The 25,430-nt window shown below is 46.2% G+C and overlaps 1 protein-coding gene across 1 annotated transcript in view; it reads left to right on the top strand.

Moving 5' to 3' along the window:
- The window catches only part of GTPBP2 (GTP binding protein 2), a 128,356-nt gene that overhangs the window by 62,315 nt on the left and 40,611 nt on the right, over nucleotides 1-25,430 (top strand). Inside the window, exons 3-7 of the mRNA XM_069236245.1 lie at nucleotides 4,737-4,921; nucleotides 10,762-10,870; nucleotides 23,815-24,012; nucleotides 24,528-24,702; nucleotides 24,982-25,201. Of these exons, the coding sequence (XP_069092346.1) occupies nucleotides 4,737-4,921; nucleotides 10,762-10,870; nucleotides 23,815-24,012; nucleotides 24,528-24,702; nucleotides 24,982-25,201 (887 nt within the window). The remainder of the gene's footprint in view (nucleotides 1-4,736; nucleotides 4,922-10,761; nucleotides 10,871-23,814; nucleotides 24,013-24,527; nucleotides 24,703-24,981; nucleotides 25,202-25,430) is intronic.

Here is a 25,430-nt window from a genome sequence, read left to right as displayed (position 1 = left end):
AGCCCTTTTGAGTTTACTAAAATTAGGTGATATTTTTTCCATAGGGTTTTTCAGCTCCCCTCTTTATCCATTGGTCTTTTCTGTAATCCACAGTTTTTATGCCCATTGTACCATACAGTGGTTCTTAAACTGAGAGTCCACAACGCCTACTCAATAGGTGCGCAACACCTTAGAAAACAAAACAATATTAACAGATTAGTAAAGTGCACCTGATCAAAGAAGCAAAATACAAGAGTGAAATTTTTAAAACGTTGTGTAAATGTGGAGGAATTTAAAGGTTTAAGTTAAAATTAAATTGGTGTCCTCGGATTGATTCATGGGAGCAGTCCAAATGCATCAAATAGAATATAGTGTGGACAATTGGTGGCCTCAGTTGAATTAAAAGTCAGAGCCTTTCAATTAAAGTGACAATGTTTTTCATATATTTGTGTATTAAATAAAATATTTAATCATTTGTGTATTTGTTTGATGAATGCTTGTATATGTATTTTTGTACATTGTTAGAACGTTCAAATTGTCAATCGCTTAAGCTGGTGTCCCCAACTTCTAGTAATGACTGTGTGTGGTGTGGTGGGTTCCCTGAATTCCAATAATGATTGAGTGGGGTCCACAGAAGTCAAAAGTTTAATAACCACTGGCATAGCATGGGGCAGAGCATCAGCCCCTTCCGCTATTGGGTAACTTCGTTGTCGGCGACTGCACTGTGCCCTGTCACAAGGAGAACGAACACACACATGCAAGCTTGCACACTCTTGCTCTCCCTCTACACACCTTGAGCTTCAGGGCCTATAATGCCAAGAAGTGCTTTTGAGACCAAAAACATTGTTGCTTTTAGCCAGAGGTGTTTTTGTGTTTGTGTATATTTACCGAGGTCTCTGCAGCTTGTCAACAATATAGCTTTGCAAAACCCTTGACAAAAGGCTTTGCTACTGCTTGTTACTTTTGATGCAAGGATGATTTGAAACGCCTCCAGTGTGACCCCCCCCCGATCTTTCTTGAGGATGCCCTCATATGGTCCGTGTTGGTCGTGGACTTTTCTCCCTTTCTCAGATTTCGTACTAATTGATGAGTTAAAATGTTTAACGCCCGATGACCAGCGTGTTTCGGAGCCCCTCTCTTTTCATTGGTATCTGTGGGGTCAAGAACCCCGGAAGCGGTTTGTAGAACCACATCGTATTGTTCTTCTGTGTCTTGGCTGATTGGAGTATTTCTTCATTAACAAGTTGTTCCTCAATCAAGTGCCAGAACAAACATTTCAAGCTACGGTTATTTCACTGTTCTGTTAAAAAAATAACTGCAGATTTTCACCAAACCAAAAAATATTACACTTTGAGCAACACTCTGAGCTGTGTTGGATGCATTTGCAGAGCAGACTTTAGGATCCTTTACTACTGTAACCTTTGCCCCGTCGACAGATCTGCAGATAACATGACAACATTTGTAATATCACCATATGCCCAACCCCCTCCCCCCTCCCCCACTTTAATAAAAATAAATTTGCATTCAAGATACAGAGTTTCTGTCCAAGAGCAAATTTTATAAAAAGAAAATTGCTGAGTCTGATGGCAACTTTGGAGGACCAGAGTACACGCAAGGGTGGTCAGAGGCAGACTACAACTTCCGCCCCTCCCCCCCCCCCCCCCCCCCCCCCAACAATAAAAAAAACAGCCTTTGGCAATGCCAATAGGTCTGGCTTATTAGCTCTGCAGCGGCCCTGTAGGAAAGTGCTTCTTCAGTCACTGATGATTTTAGGCGCGCGTGAGCAATCAAACGTACTGCCACTCTTCCTTGCAGTCATACATCCATTCATCCACCCTCTGGCTTATTGTTGCATTCACCCACTTACCTATTTTCAACCAAGCATATAGAAGATGCATTAAAAAAATGAAAGCAGAAGTAGAAAACATGTTGCCACAATAACCTGGCTGGCAATTCAATAAATATAGCAACGGGCAGCCATCTTGTGATGGTATTGTATATAAACTATTGTTTTAACGTTCCAACATAGCTGCCTCATTTTAGAGGTAGCATGTTGGCCTTCTTGGAGTGGAAAAATCAGTGAGACACTGTGCACAATACCAAGTATCATTACACATGGAGAGAGGAAGAGGGAGGAGGGGGGATAACTATGGAGGAACACTCCGTACTTAGCTCCCTATAATTCAAAGTACACACGAAAGTACGGGGTTCTCTAAAAGCGGACGTCGCGGATATTAGCGTAGTCCTAGGTTGTATGTATTCCTATTTGGAAGGGTAACGTCAGTGGAATGTCAGTTGGAAATTACCGAGTGGAACAGCGAGGGGAGGGAAGAAGGGAATTTCCTTTTACGGACTAGGTGGTCTCACACACTATATAGTGTCATGCTTCATCATTTGACCACCTAGACCCACCCAGGTAGGACAGTGCCACCTGGGCGGACTCAACCTCACTGTTAAAGGAACAGGAGGGAGTGCGTAAATAAACTTGTTTCTGGAAAGATCGGGATCCAGCTAATCTACTGAAAAACTAAAAACACCTAAGCAGACACCTGTGAAGAGCAACAAATTTAATGGTGGTGTCTGTCTGGTGTAGTTAAAAAGGGGGGTTGGGACACCTCTGTGAGGACAAGGACTCACAGGGTCACCTAACTAATTACTAGCCAACATGTTTCTGCCCTCAAAAGTGAGCCAATGAAGGTCTCGGGGCATTCGTCAGGGCCTAGGATCCCTACGTCTCACGTTGGAGGAAAATACTCTATGGGGAAATCAAAGAGTGAGAAAATGAAAAAAGAATGATCTACATTACCCAAGGAATTACCTTGAGGCGGCCCTTTTCTTAGAGGCAGCTAGCCTCTGGTATCCAGGAGGGGGAGTGTCCCCTTATAGTCACACATATATCAAAGGGGACGCTCGCCGTGCGCCTACTTCGTCCTCTCCTTGGACCGCTTGTGACGAAGGTAATTCCTTGGGTAATGTAGATCATTCTTTTTTCATTTTCTCACTCTTTGATTTCCCCATAGAGTATACAACACAAGTTTATTTACGCACTCCCTCCTGTTCCTTTAACAGTGAGGTTGAGTCCGCCCAGGTGGCACTGTCCTACCTGGGTGGGTCTAGGTGGTCAAATGATGAAGCATGACACTATATAGTGTGTGAGACCACCTAGTCCGTAAAAGGAAATTCCCTTCTTCCCTCCCCTCGCTGTTCCACTCGGTAATTTCCAACTGACATTCCACTGACGTTACCCTTCCAAATAGGAATACATACAACCTAGGACTACGCTAATATCCGCGACGTCCGCTTTTAGAGAACCCCGTACTTTCGTGTGTACTTCACAATACCAAGTAAACATCATACATTGGTGCCAATTTCAAATGCTCAAGTTTATATTGAATCACTCGTGTACTGATTCAAGGAGGCCAACATATTGCTTTTCAACTTGGTGACCAGCTTGAAAAGCTTTAACAGCGATACTGTGTTCAAAACCAGACCATAGATTCCAGTGTAGAATGGTGGCTGCACAGGGTTCAGTACATTGCAGATGAAATGTGTGGCAAGCGAGCTGTCGGTGGTCTGTGCGGGCGCAGTACTCTTAATAAGAAATAAATAGAAAGAAACAAAAAGAAAGAAAAACAGAAATGAAACGAGGCCTATAAAGGAATAAGTAAAACAATTGGATAACTGAAACCTGGCCGCCGCTTCAGTTACTGAAAGACATTCATTTTCAAGTGGATGTGCAGAGATTGTCAAGAAAAATGCCATTACTATCAGAGCAGTAGAGCCAGTGGCATAAATGGGCTAACTCACTATGCCCTCTATGGGTAGACGCAGAGCGTAAATAACCCCAGAAAGTAGAGGTTTGTTTTTTTGGGGGGGGGGGGGGGGGGGTGTAGTGATTTTTATTTTATTATTACAAGAGCCTGACTGACAAGCAGATCAACCCTAAGAGTCTCTCGCCACATTAACCACCATACGGATCTTCCTGCAGGGTTTGTCAAATGAAGTAACCACCTCCAAAATACTTGCTTACTATAGTAATCTGTGAGGTTTCATGTAACAAAAATGCCCTCTACAGGCATTAGTTCAGTGTAATATCAATCCACACTTAAAGTCCTATTTGTGGTAGCATATGACTTTCATAATAAACAAGTCAGGCCTATTGCCTTTGCTGTAATTTGTCATAATAAATAGACCAGACACATGGCATCTGGTATAACTTTCCCCAATCAGGCTATATAGCCTTAATCTCAGACTTGCCGCCAGTAAAAATCGGTAGTGCTGTGTTTGGTACAAGCTTTGCCACAAAATAACATTTTGTGGACCGTCATTTAATTACATATATTCCCAATAGATGCCCAAACAATCCACAAACCCTCCTAAACCAGAATAAAAGGGACCCTCAAAGCATGAATTGACGCACAGGGTTTTTCACATGGGGTACACATTATCAGAGGCCTGTGCTCTACAATAATGTCTGAGATTTCATGTAAGAGCTCAGTGTAATGACAATCCATCCACAGAGGACCATTGACTTTCATATATGTCTATCAGGGAAATGCTCAGCAGAACACTGCATACAGCCCATCATAAGGAGGATTATCACAGTACAGATCTTCTACCCCAAGGACTTACAATTTTTTTTTGTGTTGAACGTATTCACACAATAACCGCAATATATTGCACCAAAAATAATCACAGGTTTTGTCTGGCTAATGGCAGCAGCACTTCTCTAATCAGCCTTTTCCTCTTTCCCACAGTTGAAGCTGGTGAACCCCTCGCAGTACCGGTTTGAGCACTTGGTGACCCAGATGAAGTGGCGGCTGCAGGAGGGTCGCGGCGAGGCGGTGTATCAGATCGGTGTCGAGGACAACGGGCTGCTGGTGGGGTTGTCGGATGAAGAAATGCGAGCATCCCTGAAGACCCTTCGGAGGATGGCAGAAAAGTAACTCTTTTTGCATGTGGATCCTTCCATGGCATGTGCATAGGGTTTTTGGATAGTTCTTTTGGATTGGAGAAGTTCCAAACCAACCATTGATCTGTAGCACTCAGTCCACGAGGAATCCTCTGGATTGCACCCTCACCTGCCCACCAGACGGGAGCGGATTGAGAGGTCACTAGTGACTGGTGCTTGGAATCACTGTATCCATTTCATGTTAGTTCAGCATCCTGCAATGCATGCTAACCTTCATGGCCTGCCCCACAAGTCAGTACATCATAAGATACGCAGAATAAGGACAGTTTGATGGTAGTGGAGATACGTAAAGTAACAGGCGCTTTTTCATAGTTGTTTGGGGATGCAGCCCGTCCCATGTTGCCGTGTGGTACAGTATGCTTCACAGGCTCCTCTAGTTGTGGGGATCCCACACAGCTCTCCCCACGAGCGAGCGTTGCTAGTTTCATCTTGATCTCAGATAGGTGTGTGTAGGTGAATTATACTCTAGCTGTGACTTGGAGCACACAAAGCTCTTCAGTACTCTTGTTCCCTTCTTGGTTGTGTTGCTGTCCTGCAGTGCCTTTTGCTGCTTCAATTGGTATTCCTATTTAACTGGCATGTCTGCTTGTTTAATTATAAATAGAAACAAAGTCCTGACTTGAACATGTTATTTTCAGAACGCTGTACACTTTGTAGGAGACTCTCGCCAATTGATGTAGCTTAAAATATATACATAATGGTAGTGCACAGTACAAAAGGCTATAGATTTTCCTACTCCATTCAGTCATCGGAAAGAAAACGTTAAGACTTGGAGCAAGTAAAGAATTAAAAGGAGTATCCCCATGTGTGAACATGATCCTAGAAAAACAGAAGGGACGTATTATACAAGTCAGTACATCATAAGATACGCAGAATAAAAACAGTTGGATGGTTTTGGAAATACGCAAAGTAACATGCGTTTCTCCTAGTTGTTTGAGAACACATCTTGGGCAATAGTCCTTGGCATCGAGGACAATGTGGCAAAGAAACAAAGCTTTAAGCAAAGACATCTGTTCGGTTATTCATGCCAAGTTTCTTCCCTTGGTTTTTGAAACTGGGAAAAGCAGGGGCATTTTTGGTATGATTTGAGAGGAGAGAATCCCAGTTTGTGTCTAGGTGGTATGAATCCACCTACGATTGTTATAAAAATAATTGAGGCATCTGAATCCAAAAGACAGCGAATATAGGGTTAAGAGAGATTGTTCTTAAATTTGCTAAGAGCAGCTCGCTCCTCTATTTGGAGGACCCCTTCTAGTGGTATTCAACTTTTAATTTTGAAGACAAGTGATGAGAGCACATCAGTCAGAGGTGTAGATGTATTAATGTTTGTGTTATTGAAGAAGTGTTAGGAGTCCTAACCTTATAGCAGTCTCCTTGTGGCCCCATCTGAAATCAAGGTAGTGAATTATGAAATCAAGTGAATAAACGGATAAGAGCCAGACCATCGTTAGGAATTGTAAAAGCAATATAGCCATGAAAACCCTTTGTTGAGCTTGTTGGTAAGATGGTGAGATACCTGTGAGGTTTTTCATTTTGAGCAGGTGGAATCTTGCTGATTTTTGCTGTGCCCGTTGTTTTGTCTTTGGGATGGAGATTCTCATCCAGTGAAAATTAATCAATTGATATTTTTTCCAAAATGTATCTTCACTAGAAATTTAAGGGGTAGTTTGGTACAAAATCCCGTCTGAAACCAGATTAGGAAATCACCAATCAATTTTGATTGTGGATCAGACCTTTCATTTGCGACGATATGCATTTTTTTCTGTAATATACATGTTTTTCTTAGAATAATAGTCATCCTTTTCAGATCCAGGAGTAGGTTTTTTTTTTTTAAAGAGCAGTGCAATGTGTGTTGCTTTGAGGAATACAGGAACTAAACCATTTCATAGCAAAGCATTTATCAGCGATTAGTCGGCGAGGCCGAAGTATTTGGTAGGGTTGTTTGGCTTGCTGGATGTTCATATGCCATTGCTATTAAAAAAGAAAAAAAAAGGCAGTTCGTAGTGAAGCTCCACTCACGAGAAATTGCTCCAGGTTAGAAGAGTTTCACTGGTTGCTGATTGTTTTCAATTAGGGTGATGTCATACTTTATTTTCTTTATTTGTATGGAACAAGAAAACCAAAAAATTTTGCATTTGTATTGATATGAGCCCTGGCGAATAGAATCTTATATTTGTCAATTTAAAATTTGAGAATTTTTGGGGTCTACATTTCAGTTTCTTTTATTTGCTGCTTTAGCCATGAGGCTTTGTCTTTTAGGATGGCACTTTTGTACAGTGTTGCTATTGTCAATTGTTTGAGAGCTAAAGACAAAAGATTTTTGTCAGTTCTGCTCAATTTCAGTCTTTAGACTAAGATCCAGAAAGAACTGTTTGGCAGATTCATTTTTTTCTTGTGATGAACAGTGTAGTGTTGTAATTGGGACAGGGGACGTGTATTATTTGTAAAATGTGTGGTATGTATGTAGGAAATCTGAGGTCTTGGAACTTTTTTTTTTTCTGTTTTTGGAAATCCTCTCCTAAAAATATTTTTTCTCTCTCGGATGTTGATGGTTTCGACTTGGCCTAAAATGGATAAAGGGATGAGCATGGCTGAAGTAGTCAATTTGTTTCAGATATGCCGCTTGTACTAAGCATTGCTAGTAGTGAGGTAGGGTAGAGCTCCTTTGCGTGAAGTTTTTCGGTGTTGCATTAACTATCATCTTCGAGAAATATTGCAGGCTTAGAGACTAATGTCAAAAGGAAAAAAAAAAATGAAGTCCGTAAAGTCTCAAAGACCAATTTTGTCGAGGGGTTTCGGAGGTGATGTGTTAATGGCCATGTTTGAGGCTGTCCATTTTAGTTAAGGGAGGTTTGGTGGAGATCTCAACTTGAATAACCTCCAAGGACAGGAAATTGTGGGCAGTAATAGAATGTGTATGGTGGCTGTGCCACTTCATTTGTTCTGATGGCCTCTTTTGAGGTTAGGGATACTGAGGGGGTAGGAAGTGTAGTTCCGTTATATTCTCTAAGAAGTAGTCACGGTTATTGTAAAAAATGACAGCTACTGCAGACTTGCAGTGTAGTAGAAAGCAGAGAGGAAGCGGTTTATGTTTGGCGTTAGGAGGGAGAGAGTGGATTGAGGGGAGTGGAGATGGGTCGTTTTGAGGGAGAGAGACGGAAACGCGCCATATACGTGAGGTCTGGAGAGAGGTGGGTGGGGCAGGTCTACCAGTCTGTGGTTGAGGTGCAGCGGTGAGAGCAGAGATCAGGGACATGTGCACTGCATGCTCAGTATTCTCTGTTATGCTGTTGAGCAAAATAGATTTCTAAGCCGGCTGTGGCACTTGGCTTTACACTCATGTTAGAACTATGTTTTGCCTAGTTTATGGTTATCTCTTAGCCATCACTTGGTGGTTTCACAGTTATGAATATTATCGGACTAAAATCTTCCTAGATTCTGACGTGGTATTTCTGAACCAGTTCTCTATTTTATCAGACATAAATGATTAGGTTGAAATGACCTTTGCTTGGTTCAGTCAGGTTGGCTCACGTTCAGTGATGTCTTTGTCACTGCTGGTTTCTTGCTATTTAGTGAATCATTGTTCCTACCATTTTTTTGTGCGGAATATTTTTAAGGGATCAGTTAACCCATTTTTCGACTGGTATTGGGAGTTCCACACAACTGCTCTTTCACAGTGCTTCGGTGCTTTTTAATTCAGAGCCTCCTTTTTTGCCAAGTTTCTGGGTTCACTCGTGGAGATGGCTCGCGTCTGCCTTTGTAGAAAGTATACTGACCCATCCACATCTGCCCTCCTCCAGTCTGACCTTATTACTGGGGCACACACCTGCTCCAGTACAGATCTCTCTTTAGGCCAGTTCTTGTGTCTACCTTGGTCGAAACCCCTCTCATGGCTGTATCACAAGTCTGCCTAGCAGAGCATTTACTTTAGTCAACAACTCACACCTGCCCTGCTCCAGGTGCCTCTTATGTCCAGGGCCCTTAGATACCATGTCTCTCATGCCTCTTTTGGCCATGGCCATTGTCTACCCTGCTCCTGATGCAGCTCATTTCCAGGGCCCACGTCTACCCTTCTCCAGATACGTCTTATAGCCTGACCCACTACTGATTTTTAGGGTCGAGCCTGCGTTGCATGCGCTCGTGCATGCATATTGCAGCGAGACGCTTTATTTATTAGAAAAGGGCTCGGAGCCCTGTCGACGTCACGTCAGTGTGTTTGATTGGTTCGTGGGCTTCCCTAGTAAAATCTGCTTGCTTTCATTAGTGGAAAACATGCACACGTCATGCCTTTTCCAATGGTTAGCCCTCCTTGAGCGCAGCGACCAAGTACAGAAAACATGCGAGGCTCGCTGTTTTCTGTCTGACTTTTTCTCTATTTTCCTAGCGCGATTTCGCTTGGCAGAAGTCGAGCGCTTTACACAGTTAATTTCACTTTTTCTGGTGACGTACATAAAAGCACTTTTTCCGATAGATGAAAAGTCTGGTTAGGAGTTTACAACGCGATCAGCTCTAACATGAGCAAACGCGAGACCCGTTGCATTGCAAATGCTTGTTTAAAGACCTCTCATGGTACCAGACATGTTTTCCTGGTGCCAGATCCTGGACCCTCCTTCATTCTTGACATGATAAAACTGATGATTTCAGCTCGCTCCATTGTTTGGCTATCCCATGTTTGTATCTGCTGTGGTTGGAATGGTAGGTGCACTCGTTCGTTATGGCTCCTGTTGCCTAGCAGTTCTCCAGCAATACCTTCATATCATGCCAGTCACACTATTTACTTTCACTGCATTTGAAACATGATTCTTATAAGAACTCGGTGAGTAAATCACTTGGCATATCTGTGTGCAAACTGCAGGTTTGACCACAACCTTCACCAAGTCAGTAAGTTTAGCACCACTGTGTTCAGTAACTGGGACACCTATTGTTTATAGTGCTGTGACAGTGCTGCAATGAGCTGTTAAAGAAGCTCTGCGCTCATGAGTTTTGTTACTCTTATAGAATGGCTGTTGATGGCCTTCCTCACAGGAGATCTTTTCATGGGGCTACAGTGTGCATGGGATGTGTCAAGTATTCTCTTTGAGGCAGTCTACCTAGGGCTCATGGACTGAACTGATGATAACCAGTTGAACAACCCAGGGTGCTTCAGTGTCCACGGTTCTCTCTTTATAGCACATTTAGCCCATCCTTTCCCAAGCATGCTAATGGAGGCTGCCCCATCTAATGCTCCTTGCCACCTTTTCAGATGCCGGACTAGAAATCCGTGTTCTGTGACTGACAGGACTTTAGAACGTTGCTATCCCAGGTCATGGTTTCCATACATTGATGTGGGCCCTAGGAGAGGGGACGTTACAGATTGTGTGGTTATGGCTGTAGTGCTGGAATCATTGATGCTGAAATTCATGTTCCAAACTGCACACTGCTGGCAAGCAGTTCTAGCATTGAGTTACCAGAACACGCCGGGTGCCATAACCCCTATGGCTTCATATGTTGTACACTGTAGCCCTTCTCCTTCCTGCCCTGATGGGCTGTTGAATGTCACTTGAAGTTTGATCTGAAGGGCCTTTAATGTGACCCACTTGAGAAGAAAGCAGATGTCTATAGCTTGTGTTTTGTTTGCACTCACAGATTCTTTGCATTGTTAAAGCTATAGACAAGTGGGATGGGGAGTTTGCTTGAGCGACTGCATCTGAATATGTATGAAGCCTGGTCAAGGGATGCAGAGTGAATCCTATTCTATGTCTAGCGAGTGAGAATCATGCTCCATTACCACTCATCAGCTTCTCACCAGCGTGTGATCTTATCCCTTCTAGGGTCGGTGCTGACATCACTGTCCTTCGGGAGCGTGAGGTGGATTACGACAGCGACATCCCAAGGAAAATAACTGAGGTTCTTGTTCGAAAAGTTCCAGACAACCAGCAGGTATTTTGAGAAGTATCTCTGTCCACCTTTTGTCATCCCTGAAATGTCCATGCCTTTACTGATACTTTACAAATAGAGCCTTTTCCTGCACTTTCTGGCTAGTCGTTATAGGCAGCCATAATATTCACAGAGTCTCTTCTGCTCAAAGGCTGCCCAGATCCTGTTCCAACATTGTTGCACAGTGGCAGACCAACCACTGCTTCATCCTTAGAAACATTGTGTAGAAGCCTAAGTTTATGGTGCACTAGAAACCTTTGTCCTGGAGGGAATTCTGTTTTTGTAGGGCGTTGAAATGCAGTAGTGTGCACTGTGTAATTGCTGGCCTTGAAGTGGTTGTTTTTCTTGGGACGAAGGTACTTTTTGGAGAAGAGAAGCTAGAGTTCTGTGCAGCTGCATGAAGCAAGCCTGTTTGTCTTTTACTGAATAGTTCGTCTCCACGTTCTCAAATCTAGTCTTCATCTGGGCGTCCGTTTGTGCAAAGCTGTCTCCTGCTGGATTTTTTTTTTTTTTGTCCTTGTTTTCTTGCAGGGCTGTTGTTCAGAATCCTTATTACTGTCATGCTTATGAATGTGTAATTTGTATATTTTCTTCCTTGGACTTGAAATCTCAATGCAGAGCTACATATGGTGTTTCATATTGCTGAGATCTGTGACTTAATTATTTGCAAGCTTTATCCATATCAAAGTGCTTAGTTTCAGTGGTAAAATTATATATTAGGAAACCTATGTCTTTTTTTTTTTTTTTTTTTTTTTTTTTTTTTTTTCAAGGCCAGGTTTTTTGTTGGTTTGAAAAGTATTTGCTTCAAACCCAAACTAACGTTAAGTTGCACTTGGTAGGAGCATCGTCCCTCGTAATGGGTTAAGGTAGAACGAGTGTTCAGTGCGAAATGGCGTGGGATGATTAAATCAGTTTTTTCTGAAGGATACTTTTAACCACATATCCTCACCTTTATCATCTTCCCAGGAGCAGCTGTACCAGGAATCCTTTACACATTAGTTTGTCCTCCATGTCGGTAGGTTGTGCCACGTGGCACTGCGTTGACTTAATTCTGTCTGGAAGTGATGAACAGAGCCTAAAAAATGCACCACCCCTGTGTGCTGCCATTTTCTTACTTTCTGCACCTTGGTAGGACTTCCATGTCTTTGGTGTTTGGGCTCAGGACACAACTCCAAGCCCTGTGCGGAATGCTCCCTCATGAATCCAAAGGCAATCCGGGAACTTGAAACGACTGTCACTAAAAACCAGAAAAACACACACATGCAAATCTCGCTCAAAGTAAAGAGCATGGACTCGTTCCGTTGATAAGTCACGGTTGAAGTCTTCAGGTAAGTCCATATCGAAGTTGAAGGAGAAGCACAAGAAAGCTAAGTGAGACTCATGCCACTCTCTATCTCCAGAGAAGTCACAAGGGCGTCAGCCTGCCACTCTTACTCCCCGTCCTCCAAGGCGCTGATTCTATAATTGATCACTACGCACCCTTAATCTCCCAGGTCATCAGCAGCACCGCTTCAAATCAAGGCCTTAGGAAGGCCATGTTGCTCCTTCTTGGCTCTCTTCTAGTTCCATCTGGTGTGCTTTCAGGCCGCAAGCTTCCAGTTGGTGGATCTGTCCCTGGCGCAGTCTGTGATTTCGGGTTCTTTACCAGCTTTGGTGCAGAGTTCTGCTCTGACTTCTAAATATGTGTCCGTCCCTTTGACTTCAACACTTACCCCGATGGCACCTCTGAAATGAACTCATCTTAGCCTCAAGCATTTTGAAACATCCGTCCCAATGCAGTTGGATTCAGTTAGAACACTGCTTCTACCATGGAGTCGCCCTTAGTTGCTCCACCAACTTTTTAGGTCCACCTCTGATCAGTCAGCCTGCCTTTGGAGGTGACAGTGAGGATTCAAAGATAACAGGGGCATTCAAGAAATTGATGTTTTCATCATCCAACTTAGCCTTGAGATTTGTCCATGCCAGCTGCTTACTTGGCCGATATACTCCTGCCCTCTGGGATATGTTAGGTGGGATCGTGACCGCAGTCCCAAGGCCTGTGGGCCTGTGTGACTCAGACCATTCAGAATCAAGATACTTCCAAATAAGTCATTAGGTCTTATTGAATACTACCAAATGCTTAGGTGGGGAGGTATTCTGTCCCCAAGCTTGGATGAGATCTGCGGGCTTGTTGGAGTATGTTCAGGGGTCCCTTATGGAGATAACGAACAATTTACTTACCTTCGGTTACGCCTTTTCTGGCGGATACATTAGCTACCATTAGCTGGCGCAAGGGGAAAATTCTTTAGGTGAGGAATCCACAGGTAGTTGTATCCATCAGAATTTTGACACATCTCTCCTGTTTGGCGACAAGGAATATTTGACCCTGGATCTGAGCCATAGTGCATTCCATGGGTCTTTCGGTGCCTGCCAGGCAGTTTCCCACTCAATCTCATCCCTTTTGAGGAGGCCCCAGTAGGTTGGTATACAGGCAGCATCTTGGGCCCCTCAACCCCTGCAGCTTTCAGAGGAGCACTTGGCAGCTTTCTTGCGGGAGGTGCATACACCTTGTCCAGGGTGGCCATATGGAGGGTACCGGTCTCATAAATCGGGACTAGCTCATGCAAAAGGACTGAGGTCTTCATCCTACTTTAAATCTGAATGCTCTGAACGCCTTCCTGTGAAAGCACTGATTTAAGATGCTCATGCTAGCCTAAGTTCTGTCGGCCCTAGATGCGGGTGATGATCGTTTCCATGGACCTGCAGGACACACATTTCCTTGTGCCAGTCCTGCAGTGCCACAGACTACCTGCGGTTCAAGGTTAGCCAGGAGCATTTTCAGTTTGCTATGCTCTCCTTTGGCTTTAGCAACGCACCTCTGGTGTTTACAAGTGTGTTGGCAGTGATTCCCTACCAACTTAGGAAGCTGGGGATACCAGTCCAACCAGTCCCCCCCCCCCCCCCCCCCCCCCCCCCCACAAAAGACCACTGGCTGTTGAAATTGAGCTTACCAAAGTCAGCCGTAGACCACCTCCATATAACTGCGATCCTCCGGACGCTGATTGGGTTCAGAATCAACATGCCAAAATGGTGTGGTGTGATATTTTGTAAAGGGCACTATCCTCTACCCGGGTATCCTGGTGCTGAGCGGGGGGGGGTGCCTACATCTGCCTATGATAGGTTAGTTAGTTGAAAAGCCAGGTCTTCAGCTTCTTGCTGAATTCAGGAAGAGAGGAGTAGGATGTTGTTCTACCCTTTGGTAGTAATGTAAGAGAATATTCAACCTGATCTGGTTCTGTGTATGCATGGGATGAGTGCTATTAGGAGTCCGAGGGAGAGGGGGGAGGGTGTGTGTATAGTTGAAATTGAGCTTGTTTGAGTATGAGGAGCGAGGTATAGTTCCCTGAGATGTGATGCAAGTTCTGTGTGGGAGGCTGAGGATGAGTCTGGCTGACGAGTTCTGGATGGTTTGTAGTCTTAAGGTGAGTTTCTTGTTGATCTGAGAATACAGAGTGTTTCCATAGTCCAACTTGCTGGTGAATCGCGCATGGGTTGACAGTTTTTCTAGTGTTGCTTGGGTGCCATTTCAGCATCTTCAGGGTGTGAAAGCAGGATGCAGATATGGTGTTGACTTGTGTGATCATGTCCAGTTTGCTTTCTATGATCATTTCGAGGTTTCTGGTGCGGGTTCAGATTGTGGGAGTAGATCCAAGTTCAGGCGGCCACAAGTTTGAGTCCTATGGTGAGGTGTTCTTGCTGAAGATTGCTACTTTGGTCTTATTAGTGTGAGCTTGAGACAGTTGGCTTTCATCGAGTCACTTTGTCCCAGTAGGCAGTAAACTTGTTTCTTGTGCTTCAGAACTAATCTGAGAAGGAGAGTATTCAATTGTGTATCGTTTGCGTAGGAGAGGATGTTGATGGTGTGTGCTCGGATGACATTGACCAGAGGGATCTGTGTTGAAGAGGGAGAGGGCTGAGCGATGATACTTGAGGCAGTTCACAGATGAGTTTGTGGGCTTCTGAAGAGTAAGGTGTCAGGCTGACAGCTTGTGTTCTGTCTGTTAGAAAGGAGCAGATCCAGCAGAAAACAGGTCCTTGGATGCCAGTCTTGTGCAGGTGTCTGAAGAGAATGGGTGTGAAACCATGTCAAATGCTGCAGAAAGGAGCATGAGGGCAACCGTGTCTCCTCTGTCAAGGATTGTACTGGGTAATCTGTAGCGGGGATGAGTGCTGTTTCTGTGCTGTGGTTGGGTCTGATCCAGATTGTGTGGCATTGAGGAGCTGGTGGTTGGAGTGGTGTCTGTTATAGTTTTTTCAAAGCCCTTTGCCGAGTCTTGTAAGAGAGAGATTAATCTGTACTGGAAACGGTAGCTGGGTCAGCTTGATAAGGGGCATGACGGTGGCATGTTTCCAGGTGCCTGGGTATGGGACTGAGTCGATGGGGTATGGGTATTAGTACTTCGCTGACTGGTAGGAATCTTTTGGGGATGGGATGATTGGCTTTAAGGGTCATATGGACCCCAGAGGAGATGGTCTTTATCTTAACAGTGATTTCAACAGTAATGACAGCAGGCCATGAGGTTGGGGTTCATTCATCGGCTGGGACAGGGGCGAAGTTGCTGTATATGGGGTTGATATTGCTACAGCAGAATTCCAAGAGCTTGTTACAAAGGTCTTGTGAGGGGATGACGTTGCTGGAGGCAGCAGGAGGCATGTTGAAGTCTTTGAAGATAGCAGAGATCTCTCTATTTGCACTCCAGTTGCTTGCACTGGCGTTCTCAACTGCTTGAGTTGGTAACTGTACCAGCTGGCCTGTGGTCGGATTCCTGCCGTTGGGTTGTGCTTGAAGGGAACAAGAGGGTTTGGCGCATGCAGTGATCCAGCTGTTGATGTTTTTGATGGCTTTCAGTGAGTCACTCATGTTCTCCAGCCAGTGCTCAGAGAGGGTAGAAGCCCACGCTTCTGTGATTTTTCTGCTGCCGTGGTTGTAGTGGTAGGTCTTTGATGGTGCAGGATGGGTATGCTGAAACTGACAAAGTGGTCTTTTCAGGTCATAGTTGCTGGCTTTTGGACTATGTTGCTGATTAAGGAGCCAGTAGGTATCCGGCAATGTGTGTCGGTTGGTTAAATTTCTTGGTGTGGCCAAGATTTTCAAGGTTTTCTTGAAAGGCTGTAGAGTTTGGGGAGGTGCAGACTTATAAGTGAAACATAATGTCTCTGTGGGGGATAAAGGAGCTGGCTTTGATGAGAGGTGCAGCAAAGTCTGCAATGTTACTGGCAAAATGTGTGCAGGGTCCTGGAAGTCTGTACACAAAGGTTCTGACCAAGGAGAAATTGGCTGTAATGCGTATCTTGAACAGAAGGTGTTCAATGTAGCTGTTGGGGGTGTCCGTGTAGGAGGTGCAGCTGATGGTATCTTTGAATATGATGGCAACTTAACTTCCAAGCTTGTGCTGACTATCCTGCCTTTCAGTCTTGATGCCAGCGGGCATGGCTGTAGCAGTGTCTGGTGCCGAGGTTGGGTTCAGCCATGTTTCTGTGAGAAAGGGCAGATCCATAGCATGGCCATGCAATAGGTCCTATATCACTGTTGGGTGTTAAATGAACAAACGTGTTGAGTATGCATGCGAGTCTGGTGTGTTTGGATGGTGTTTGGTCTGTGTAAGTAGGTGGCTAATTTGTGTGAGCAAGTGGATGCTGTTGGTGCTGAGTTTAGGGGGTGGGAGAGTGCATGAGAACTTGTAGAGGGTGCATGTGGACCCTTCTTACATGTTGAATGGTGCAGTGCGACATACCTTATTCCTTCACAGAGGTTCCCTGTCATTAGAAACACAAAAGGATGATGGACAGAGTGCTGAACAATGCAAAGACTCACCCCCCCCAATTACAGATCTGGGTTTAATCCATCGTTCTTTTGCTCACCATGCCACCCCAGGTTGGACCCAGCCATATGCAAATCAGTCTTGACCCTGTTCCTTATGGAACAGTCCAGCCCGAACTGCCAAGCCAGGTCCTTCCCAGATCAGAAACAAGCATCCTAGGACCGGTTTCTGGACTACTTTTTCTCTTTATTTCGCAGCGTGATCTCGCTGGGCAGTAATCGAGCGCTTTTGCATGACATCGATCCTGTTACGTAGGTAATTGTACTTCTGCCAGTTACATGGATAATTGCACTTTTGCCGACAGGTCTCACTGCGAGCAAACTTTTTTTTTCTCTTTGTGTGTCTGCTTTGCTGATGGCAGCCGCCGGCTCGCTTATGTGAAACGTTTTACTTTTCAGTTTATATGGCAAGAAAAGTCCATGTAGTTATGTGAAACTGTTTTGCTTTTCATTTTCAGTTTGTGGCAAGAAGAACGAGTTACTTACCTTCGGTAACGACTTTTCTGGTGGATACATTAGCTACCTGTGGATTCCTCACCTAATGAATTCTCCCATGGCGCCAGCATTCGACGGAAATCTTCTTCCTAGTCTCTGCACGTCGACGAGGACGTCACTCTAGCCCACGCGACGCCGTCTGACGTCCTACAGGCAATAAGAGGTCCTCGACGACGTGCCGACGTCAGTACCAATCATTTTTTACGTGCATGAGAACAACCAGGCAATGCAATGAAAGAGCAAGGCAACATCCCATAACATTGTAAAATACACAACATTGCATGAATAGCTGTAAATCTTTTATATATATATAAATCTCTTTTAAAAAAAATATATATACACATCAAGTGTATATACACAAAGATATATACATATATAAATATATTATACACAACATCTATTGCACCCTCGAAGACCAAGAGGAGCGCACTCAAGGATTACTTGGTAAGACCAGAAAGGCAACGGAGAGGCGGGTGGGACCGTGAGGAATCCACAGGTAGCTAATGTATCCACCAGAAAAGTCGTTACCGAAGGTAAGTAACTCGTTCTTCTGATGGATACAACTACCTGTGGATTCCTCACCTAATGAATAGAGTCCCAAAGCAGTACCACGCCTGGCGGTGGGTGCCTAAATGGTCAAACCAAGAAATCCTGCAGCACTGACCGTGCAAAATGGCCGTCCCTTCTAACCTCCGAATCCAAACAGTAATGTTTTGCAAAAGTGTGAAGGGACGACCAAGTTGCGGCCTTGCAGATGTCGACCACAGGAACACCTCTGGCCAAGGCCGAAGTGGCCGACTTAGCTCTGGTGGAATGAGCTCTAATGCCCTCAGGAGGATCCTTCTTTGCCAAAGAGTAACAGATTTTAATGCAAAGAACAACCCACCTGGATAGTGTTCTCTTGTGGACTGCCTTTCCTCTCCTCTTGCCCACGTATCCAATAAACAGCTGATCCTCCAGCCTGAAATCCTTTGTTCTATCAATAAAGAAGCTCAACGCCCTCTTTGGGTCCAGACGGTGCAGTCTTTCTTCCTCTTTGGAAGGATGAGGCGGAGGATAGAACGTGGACAAAGTAATTGCCTGAGCCAAATGGAAAGGTGAAACAACCTTCGGGAGGAAAGCAGCCTTGGTCCTCAACACCACCTTATCCCCATAAAAAGTTGTATAAGGGGGCTTTACTGATAAGGCCTGCAACTCACTCACTCTCCTTGCTGATGTTATAGCTATCAGGAAGACTGTTTTTAAAAACAAATACCTTAAGGGGCAAGAATGCATAGGTTCAAAAGGGGACCCCATAAGGAAAGTCAGGACCAAGGACAAATCCCATTGCGGCATAACGAATGGTTTTGGAGGATATTTATTTAGAAGACCTTTCAAGAATCTGATAACAATAGGGGATTTAAATAAAGATGGTTGGTCTGGAAGACATATGAAGGCTGACAAGGCCGATAAATAACCCTTAATGGTAGCCACTGCACAACCTTTCTGCGCTAGAGACAGAGCAAAAGACAAAACGTCCGATAGATGAGCATGTAAGGGATCAATCTGCCTCTCTCCACACCACGCAACAAATTTAGACCATCTATTAGCGTAGATAGATTTAGTGGAGTGTCGCCTGGCCGCTAATATAACATCCACTACCTCAGGCGGGAGAGAGAAAGAACTCAGGTTGCCCCGTTCAATCTCCAGGCATGTAGGTGCAGACTCTGGAGGTTGGGGTGTAAAACCTGCCCCTGCAACAGCGAGAGGAGGTCTGCCCTGAGAGGGAGACGGAGCGGAGGGCACATTGAGAGTTGGAGAAGGTCGGAGTACCATACCCTCCTTGGCCAATCCGGAGCTATTAGGATGACTAGAGCCCGGTCCTGGCGAATCTTCCTCAATACTCGAGGAATCAAGGGTATGGGAGGAAACGCGTAAAGCAACTGGCCGCACCAGGTTATTTGAAACGCGTCCCCCAACGCTCCCTGCATCGGATACTGGAGGCTGCAGAATAACGGACAATGCGCGTTCTCTCGAGTGGCAAACAGATCTACCCGAGGAAACCCCCACCTCTGGAAGATTAAACGGACTTGATCTGGATGGAGACGCCACTCGTGGTCTGCTGAGAATTGGCGACTGAGACTGTCCGCACGCACGTTTAAGACTCCGGCCAGATGGTTTGCTATCAAGCAAATCTGATGGTCCTTTGCCCAGGACCATAGTCGAAGAGCTTCTCTGCAGAGAAGGTATGACCCCACTCCTCCCTGCTTGTTTATGTACCACATCGTGGTAGTATTGTCCGTTAGGACCTGTACCGACTGACCACGAAGGGAAGGGAGGAAGGCCTTGAGAGCCAGACGTACAGCCCGTAACTCTAACAGATTGATGTGAAACATCTGTTCCTCTGGAGACCAAAGGCCTTTGATCTCCAGATCCCCCAGATGAGCTCCCCACCCTAGAGTGGAAGCATCCGTTATGACTGTGGCCACTGGTGGCGACTGCTCGAACGGCTTTCCTTGTGAAAGATTGTTGCTTGCAATCCACCACTTCAAATCCACAGCAGCATCTCTGGAGATCTTGACAGTACTCTCTAGATCCCCTTTGTGTTGAGACCACTGCCTTCGGAGGCACCACTGAAGAGCCCTCATGTGCCAGCGAGCATGCGTGACCAACAGAATGCAGGAGGCAAACAGACCGAGCAGACGAAGGACCTTGAGGACTGGAACTACCGCTCCATTTCGAAACATTGGAACCAAATCCTGAATATCTTGAATCCGCTGAGGCGGAGGAAAGGCCCGACCCAATGTTGTATCCAGTACTGCCCCTATGAACAGGAGGCGCTGAGAGGGCTCTAGGTGAGATTTGGGCTCGTTCACCGAAAAACCCAGGTCGAACAACAACTGGGTTGTTGACTGCAGATGATGCGACACAAGCTCCGGGGACTTGGCTTTGATCAACCAGTCGTCCAAGTAAGGGAATACTGCTATCCCCTTCCTTCTGAGTTCTGCCGCAACCACCGACATCACCTTCGTGAAGACTCGAGGTGCTGAAGTAAGACCGCACGGAAGGACCGCAAACTGATAGTGCTGCGATCCCACCACAAACCGGAGATACTTCCTGTGTGACTTGAGTATCGGGATATGAAAGTAAGCATCCTGCAAGTCGACAGACACCATCCAGTCTTCCTTGTTCAACGCCAAAAGCACCTGTGCTAGGGTCAGCATCTTGAACTTTTCCTGCTTGAGGAACCAATTCAAGATCCTCAGGTCCAGGATTGGTCTCAAACAACCATCCTTCTTGGGAATCAGGAAATACCTTGAGTAACATACTCGACCCCTTTCCTGCTCTGGGACCAACTCCACCGCGCCCTTTGAAAGGAGGGCTTGTACCTCCTGTTCTAGCAACAGGAGGTGTTCTTCTGAACAATAAGAAGGGCGGGGCGGGATGAGGGGCAGGAACTCCCGAAAGGGAAGGGTGTAGCCTTTTCCCACAATACTGAGAACCCAAGTGTCCGTTGTAACAGTCTTCCATTTGTTGAGAAAATGCTGCAATCTTCCCCCTACAGGAGAGGAGTGAGTGGGAAATGGTGGAAGCCTAAGGCTGCTTCCCCTGCTCCACCCCGCCAGAGGATGAGGAAGAGGCAGAGTGCTGCTGAGAGGCTCCTCTGGTGCGGACCCTACCTCTCCCTCTAAAAGATCTATAGGGATGGGAAGAGGCAGGTTGCTGATATCTTCCCCGAAAGGAAGAGGAGGAAGAGCTACGCCCAAATCCACGAAACCTCCTGAAAAATCTGGAAGAGGCCATGGAAGAAGGAGCTTGGAGCCCTAACGACTTAGCCGTGGCCCTGCTCTCCTTAAAACGTTCCAAGGCCGAATCAGCCTTGGCTCCAAACAGTTTGTCCCCATCAAACGGGAGATCCAACAATGTGGACTGTACATCCGCAGAAAAGCCCGAGTTACGGAGCCAGGCCTGCCTCCTTGCCACCACAGTTGTGCCCATTGCTCTGGCCACCGAGTCGGTCGTATCCAGTCCAGTCTGGATAATCTGGGTCGCAGCAGCCTGGGCATTTGAAACAACATCCAAAAGACCCTGGGGAAGCTCTGTAAATGATGAGGAAATGTCATCCATCAGAGCATGAATATACCTCCCCAGGATACAGGTTGCGTTGGTGGCCTTCAACGCCAGACTGCAGGACGAAAAAATCTTCTTGGACTGCGCCTCCAGTTTCTTTGAATCTCTGTCCCCAGGCACCGTCGGGAAAGAACCAGGCGCTGACTTGGATGAACAGGAGGCCTGCACCACCAAGCTCTCCGGCGTAGGGTGCCTGGACAGAAAACCAGGGTCAGTTGGAGCCGCCCGATACCTCCTGGCCACGGCTCTGTGAACTGCTGGGGAAGATGCCGGCCTCTTCCACACCTCTAACACCGGATCCAGCAGAGCGTCATTAAATGGCAAAAGAGGCTCCGCCGCAGCTGAGGCCGGATGTAGCACCTCTGTTAGAAGGTTTTGTTTTGCCTCCACCACCGGCAAAGGCAGGTCCAAAAAACTAGCTGCCTTCCGTACCACTGCGTGAAAGGAAGCAGCCTCCTCAGTATATTCTCCCGGGGACGAAAGATCCCACTCAGGGGAAGTGTCCAGCCCACTGGCCGACTCCAGACCACGCAGCCCATCACCCGAGTCCTCTAGCTCTCCTTCCTCCAGGGCTCGTTGGTACTCCTGCTCCTCTAATACACGTAGAGCACGTCTCCTCGAATGAAGCCGTTGCTCAATATGCGGAGTCGACAATGCCTCCGCCGAAGTCGAAGATCGGCGCCGATCTTCAGAAGCCACCGACGCCGCGTCCGGCGCCACAGGTAACTTCGGTGCCGACGAAAGAGCAGTCGAAGCAGATGGACCCACCGGAGTCACAGGCCGAAATCCCGACGTCGACGGGATGGAAATCCCCGGGGCCAATCCCTCCGAAGCCACCGGAGCGGCCACCGGCGCCGAGCCCACGTTCCCAAAAGGGAGAAAGGGCATAAAGGGTGCCGGCCGAAGAGGCGCAGGATCACCCAATGAAAAGGCCAAAGGCCCCCCCTGGAGCCATCTGTTGGAAGATGGCATACATCGCATTCAAGAATGCGGAACTATCGGCTCCAGGGGTGGGAAAAGCCGGATACTGGGGTGCCTGTCTCGGAGGCGACCCCGACGCCGGCCTCGACGTCTGCGACGCCGGAGATAACACCTGAGGCTCCAATACCTCAATCACCGACGCCTGTCCAGGTGAAGTCGGAGACGCCGGGGAGGGCAACGGCGTCGAAGGATGCGGCGTAACCGTGGGACTGATCTCCCATGTCCTTCGGCGCCGATCCGAAGACCTGGAACGAGTCTCCTTGCTTGAATGACGCCGAGATTCTCTACGGCGCCAGAGTCTCGATGCCGCCGATGTCTTGGCGAAGAAGACTTCTTGTGATGCCTTTCTTTTTTCGATTTCGCCATAAACCGCTTCGCCTCACGTTCCTTGAGGGCCTTTGGATTCATGTGCTGGCATGAATCACAAGTCGAGACGTCGTGGTCGGAGCTCAAACACCAAAGGCAGTCGGAATGAGGATCCGTCACTGACATCTTGCCTCCACACTCACGACAAGGCTTGAATCCAGACTTTCTCTGCGACATTATTACCACAGCGAAAGACTACGCAGCAAAAATACACTGTAACCACAAAAGTAACAGTTGCTCCCTCGAAGATAACCGTTTCGAATGCACGGAAAAAAGGGAACTGACGTCGGCACGTCGTCGAGGACCTCTTATTGCCTGTATGACGTCAGACGGCGTCGCGTGGGCTAGAGTGACGTCCTCGTCGACGTGCAGAGACTAGGAAGAAGATTTCCGTCGAATGCTGGCGCCATGGGAGAATTCATTAGGTGAGGAATCCACAGGTAGTTGTATCCATCAGAAAAGTCTGGTTAGGAGTTTACAATGATAATAGCTCTAACTTGAGCAAACGCAAGACCCATTGTATTGCAAATGCTTGTTGTAAATGCTTGTTTCCTTTGATTTGTGGATGAGTTTATGGCCCCTGCATGGGGAACGTTCCTAAGACTTGCAGCATCATTATTAGACTAGAGTTGTAATTTACCTCTCCATTGACAGATTCTTATCCTCTTGGTTCAAGTTTCCAGAGCTGGCAGTGTTTGTTGTGGGTCCAGGTGGCCCTTGGCAATGCTCAGCACAAAATGTTGGCCTATGGACAGGCTTGGCGAAATCGAGGGATTATATGCACTGTGAGGTAGCATGGGACTCATGAACAGACCTTGCAACATACCGTTGGGGCATTGGCAGTTGGGCATACAGTCTAGGGTAGCTTGTGTGTGCATGTAACTATGGTATTCCATTAACAAATCAGGAAAAAAGTAAGCACAGAATGGATTTGTTTACTGCCCCACTGCGATTTAACTGGGCATTCTTTTTCTCCTTGTAGCTGTCTTTTCTTTGTCATTGTTCCGTTTCTATCTCTTATTCAGTTCCTCCAGGCTACTACAACATGTAATCTGTGTATTCCTTCATTGTATGGAGTTGTTTTCATACTATTCCTGGAAGAGTGCCACATGACATCTACTACCTTCATTCACAGTTCCTAGATCTCAGAGTCGCTGTTCTGGGCAATGTTGATTCTGGCAAATCGACTCTACTGGGCGTCCTTACCCAAGGAGAGCTGGACAATGGTCGGGGGAGGGCACGCCTCAATCTGTTCCGCCACCTCCACGAGATCCAGTCTGGCAGGACGTCTAGCATCAGCTTTGAGATCCTGGGTTTCAACAGCAAAGGAGAGGTGAGTTCATGAAGAAACTGTGTCAAAGAGGCAATCCTTGTCCTACAGCTAGATGTGTTAGTGGTCATAATCCTAGGCCCCACCTTGGCTTTACAACCCTGAACTGGTGTCCAGTTCTATCTATACATTTCTTTTAGCAACACTTAGATTTTAGTCTCTAAAGGGGCAATAGCATTGATTTTGCATCTGTATGAGAATAGATGTGGAAGTAGTACTTATCTGGATCATGATACCGCATTGTGTGGATTTTTTTTCTTCGCAAAATGTCAGAGTAAGACCGTGTTGGACCCCAGAGAATATTAGCAATGACCATCGCAGGGTGGAGAAGTTTCACATACTGGGGCGAGGCTTGGCCGTCTAGTTGTGTTCCTGTCTGTCTGATTAGTGGTTATACTATTTGACCGAAACCTTTCTCCTTCTTCCTTGTCCGTGGTACTCTTTAAATCTTCCGGTAGTAACCTATGTAACCCCTCTGCTCGCCTTCCTTCACTAGCTGTTTGCTTCTGGTCCCCTAGGTGGTGAATTACAGCGATTCCCGGACTGCGGAGGAGATCTGTGAGAGTGCCTCCAAGATGATCACCTTCATTGATCTCGCTGGGCACCACAAATACTTGAAGACCACCATCTTTGGGCTCACCAGCTATTGTCCGGACTTTGCCATGCTTGTAGTCAGTGCCAACACTGGAATAGGTGAGCTGGAGGCAGAGACCATCTGTTTGCTGTCACATCTTAGGAACCACTCTCCATCACAGTTCGTAAATCCTTCTTCAGCAATTGACCTTAACAATTTAGCAGTTGAGTGCATCGATTGGAAGACTTTAACAACCATTATCTGTCTCCCTTCCTCATTATGGGATTTGGGGGACAGTGGGGGGGTGTAATTTTTCCAGAGTTATCAATTTTTTTTCTACTTTTGCCTTTTTTGGTGTTTAAGCGCCTCTTTGTGACCCTCTTGATTTTTCCTTGCAGCTGGCACAACGCGGGAGCATCTTGGCCTAGCCATGGCCCTGAAGGTCCCTTTCTTCATAGTGGTTAGTAAGGTGGATCTGTGCTCGAAGCCCACCGTCGACCGGACAGTGAAACAGCTGGAGCGCGTTCTCAAACAACCAGGCTGCAACAAGGTCCCCATGTTAGTGAGCACAGATGATGATGCCGTCACCGCCGCCCAGCAGTTTGCACAGTCTCCCAAGTAAGAGTTGGGGAATCAAAATGTTACATGTCCTGCACTGATAACTATGTAGCAAAGTAATGTATAATCGGTTTTGTGAATGTTCATGTATGTATGTAGAGTACTTGTTTAAAATAGTTCACTCATTCCTTGTCCTTATTACTTCCAAACTAGTTCAATTTTTTGTATATTTACAGCTTAAGTAGATGTGAGTATTTATTTTTTGTTGAACCAACTTTGGTTGGCTACA

This window comes from Pleurodeles waltl, chromosome 5 (assembly GCF_031143425.1).
Source record: "Pleurodeles waltl isolate 20211129_DDA chromosome 5, aPleWal1.hap1.20221129, whole genome shotgun sequence".
Classification (NCBI taxonomy): domain Eukaryota; kingdom Metazoa; phylum Chordata; class Amphibia; order Caudata; family Salamandridae; genus Pleurodeles; species Pleurodeles waltl.
Note: the sequence above shows the minus strand (reverse complement) of the source record. Positions and strands in the feature narration are given on the sequence as shown.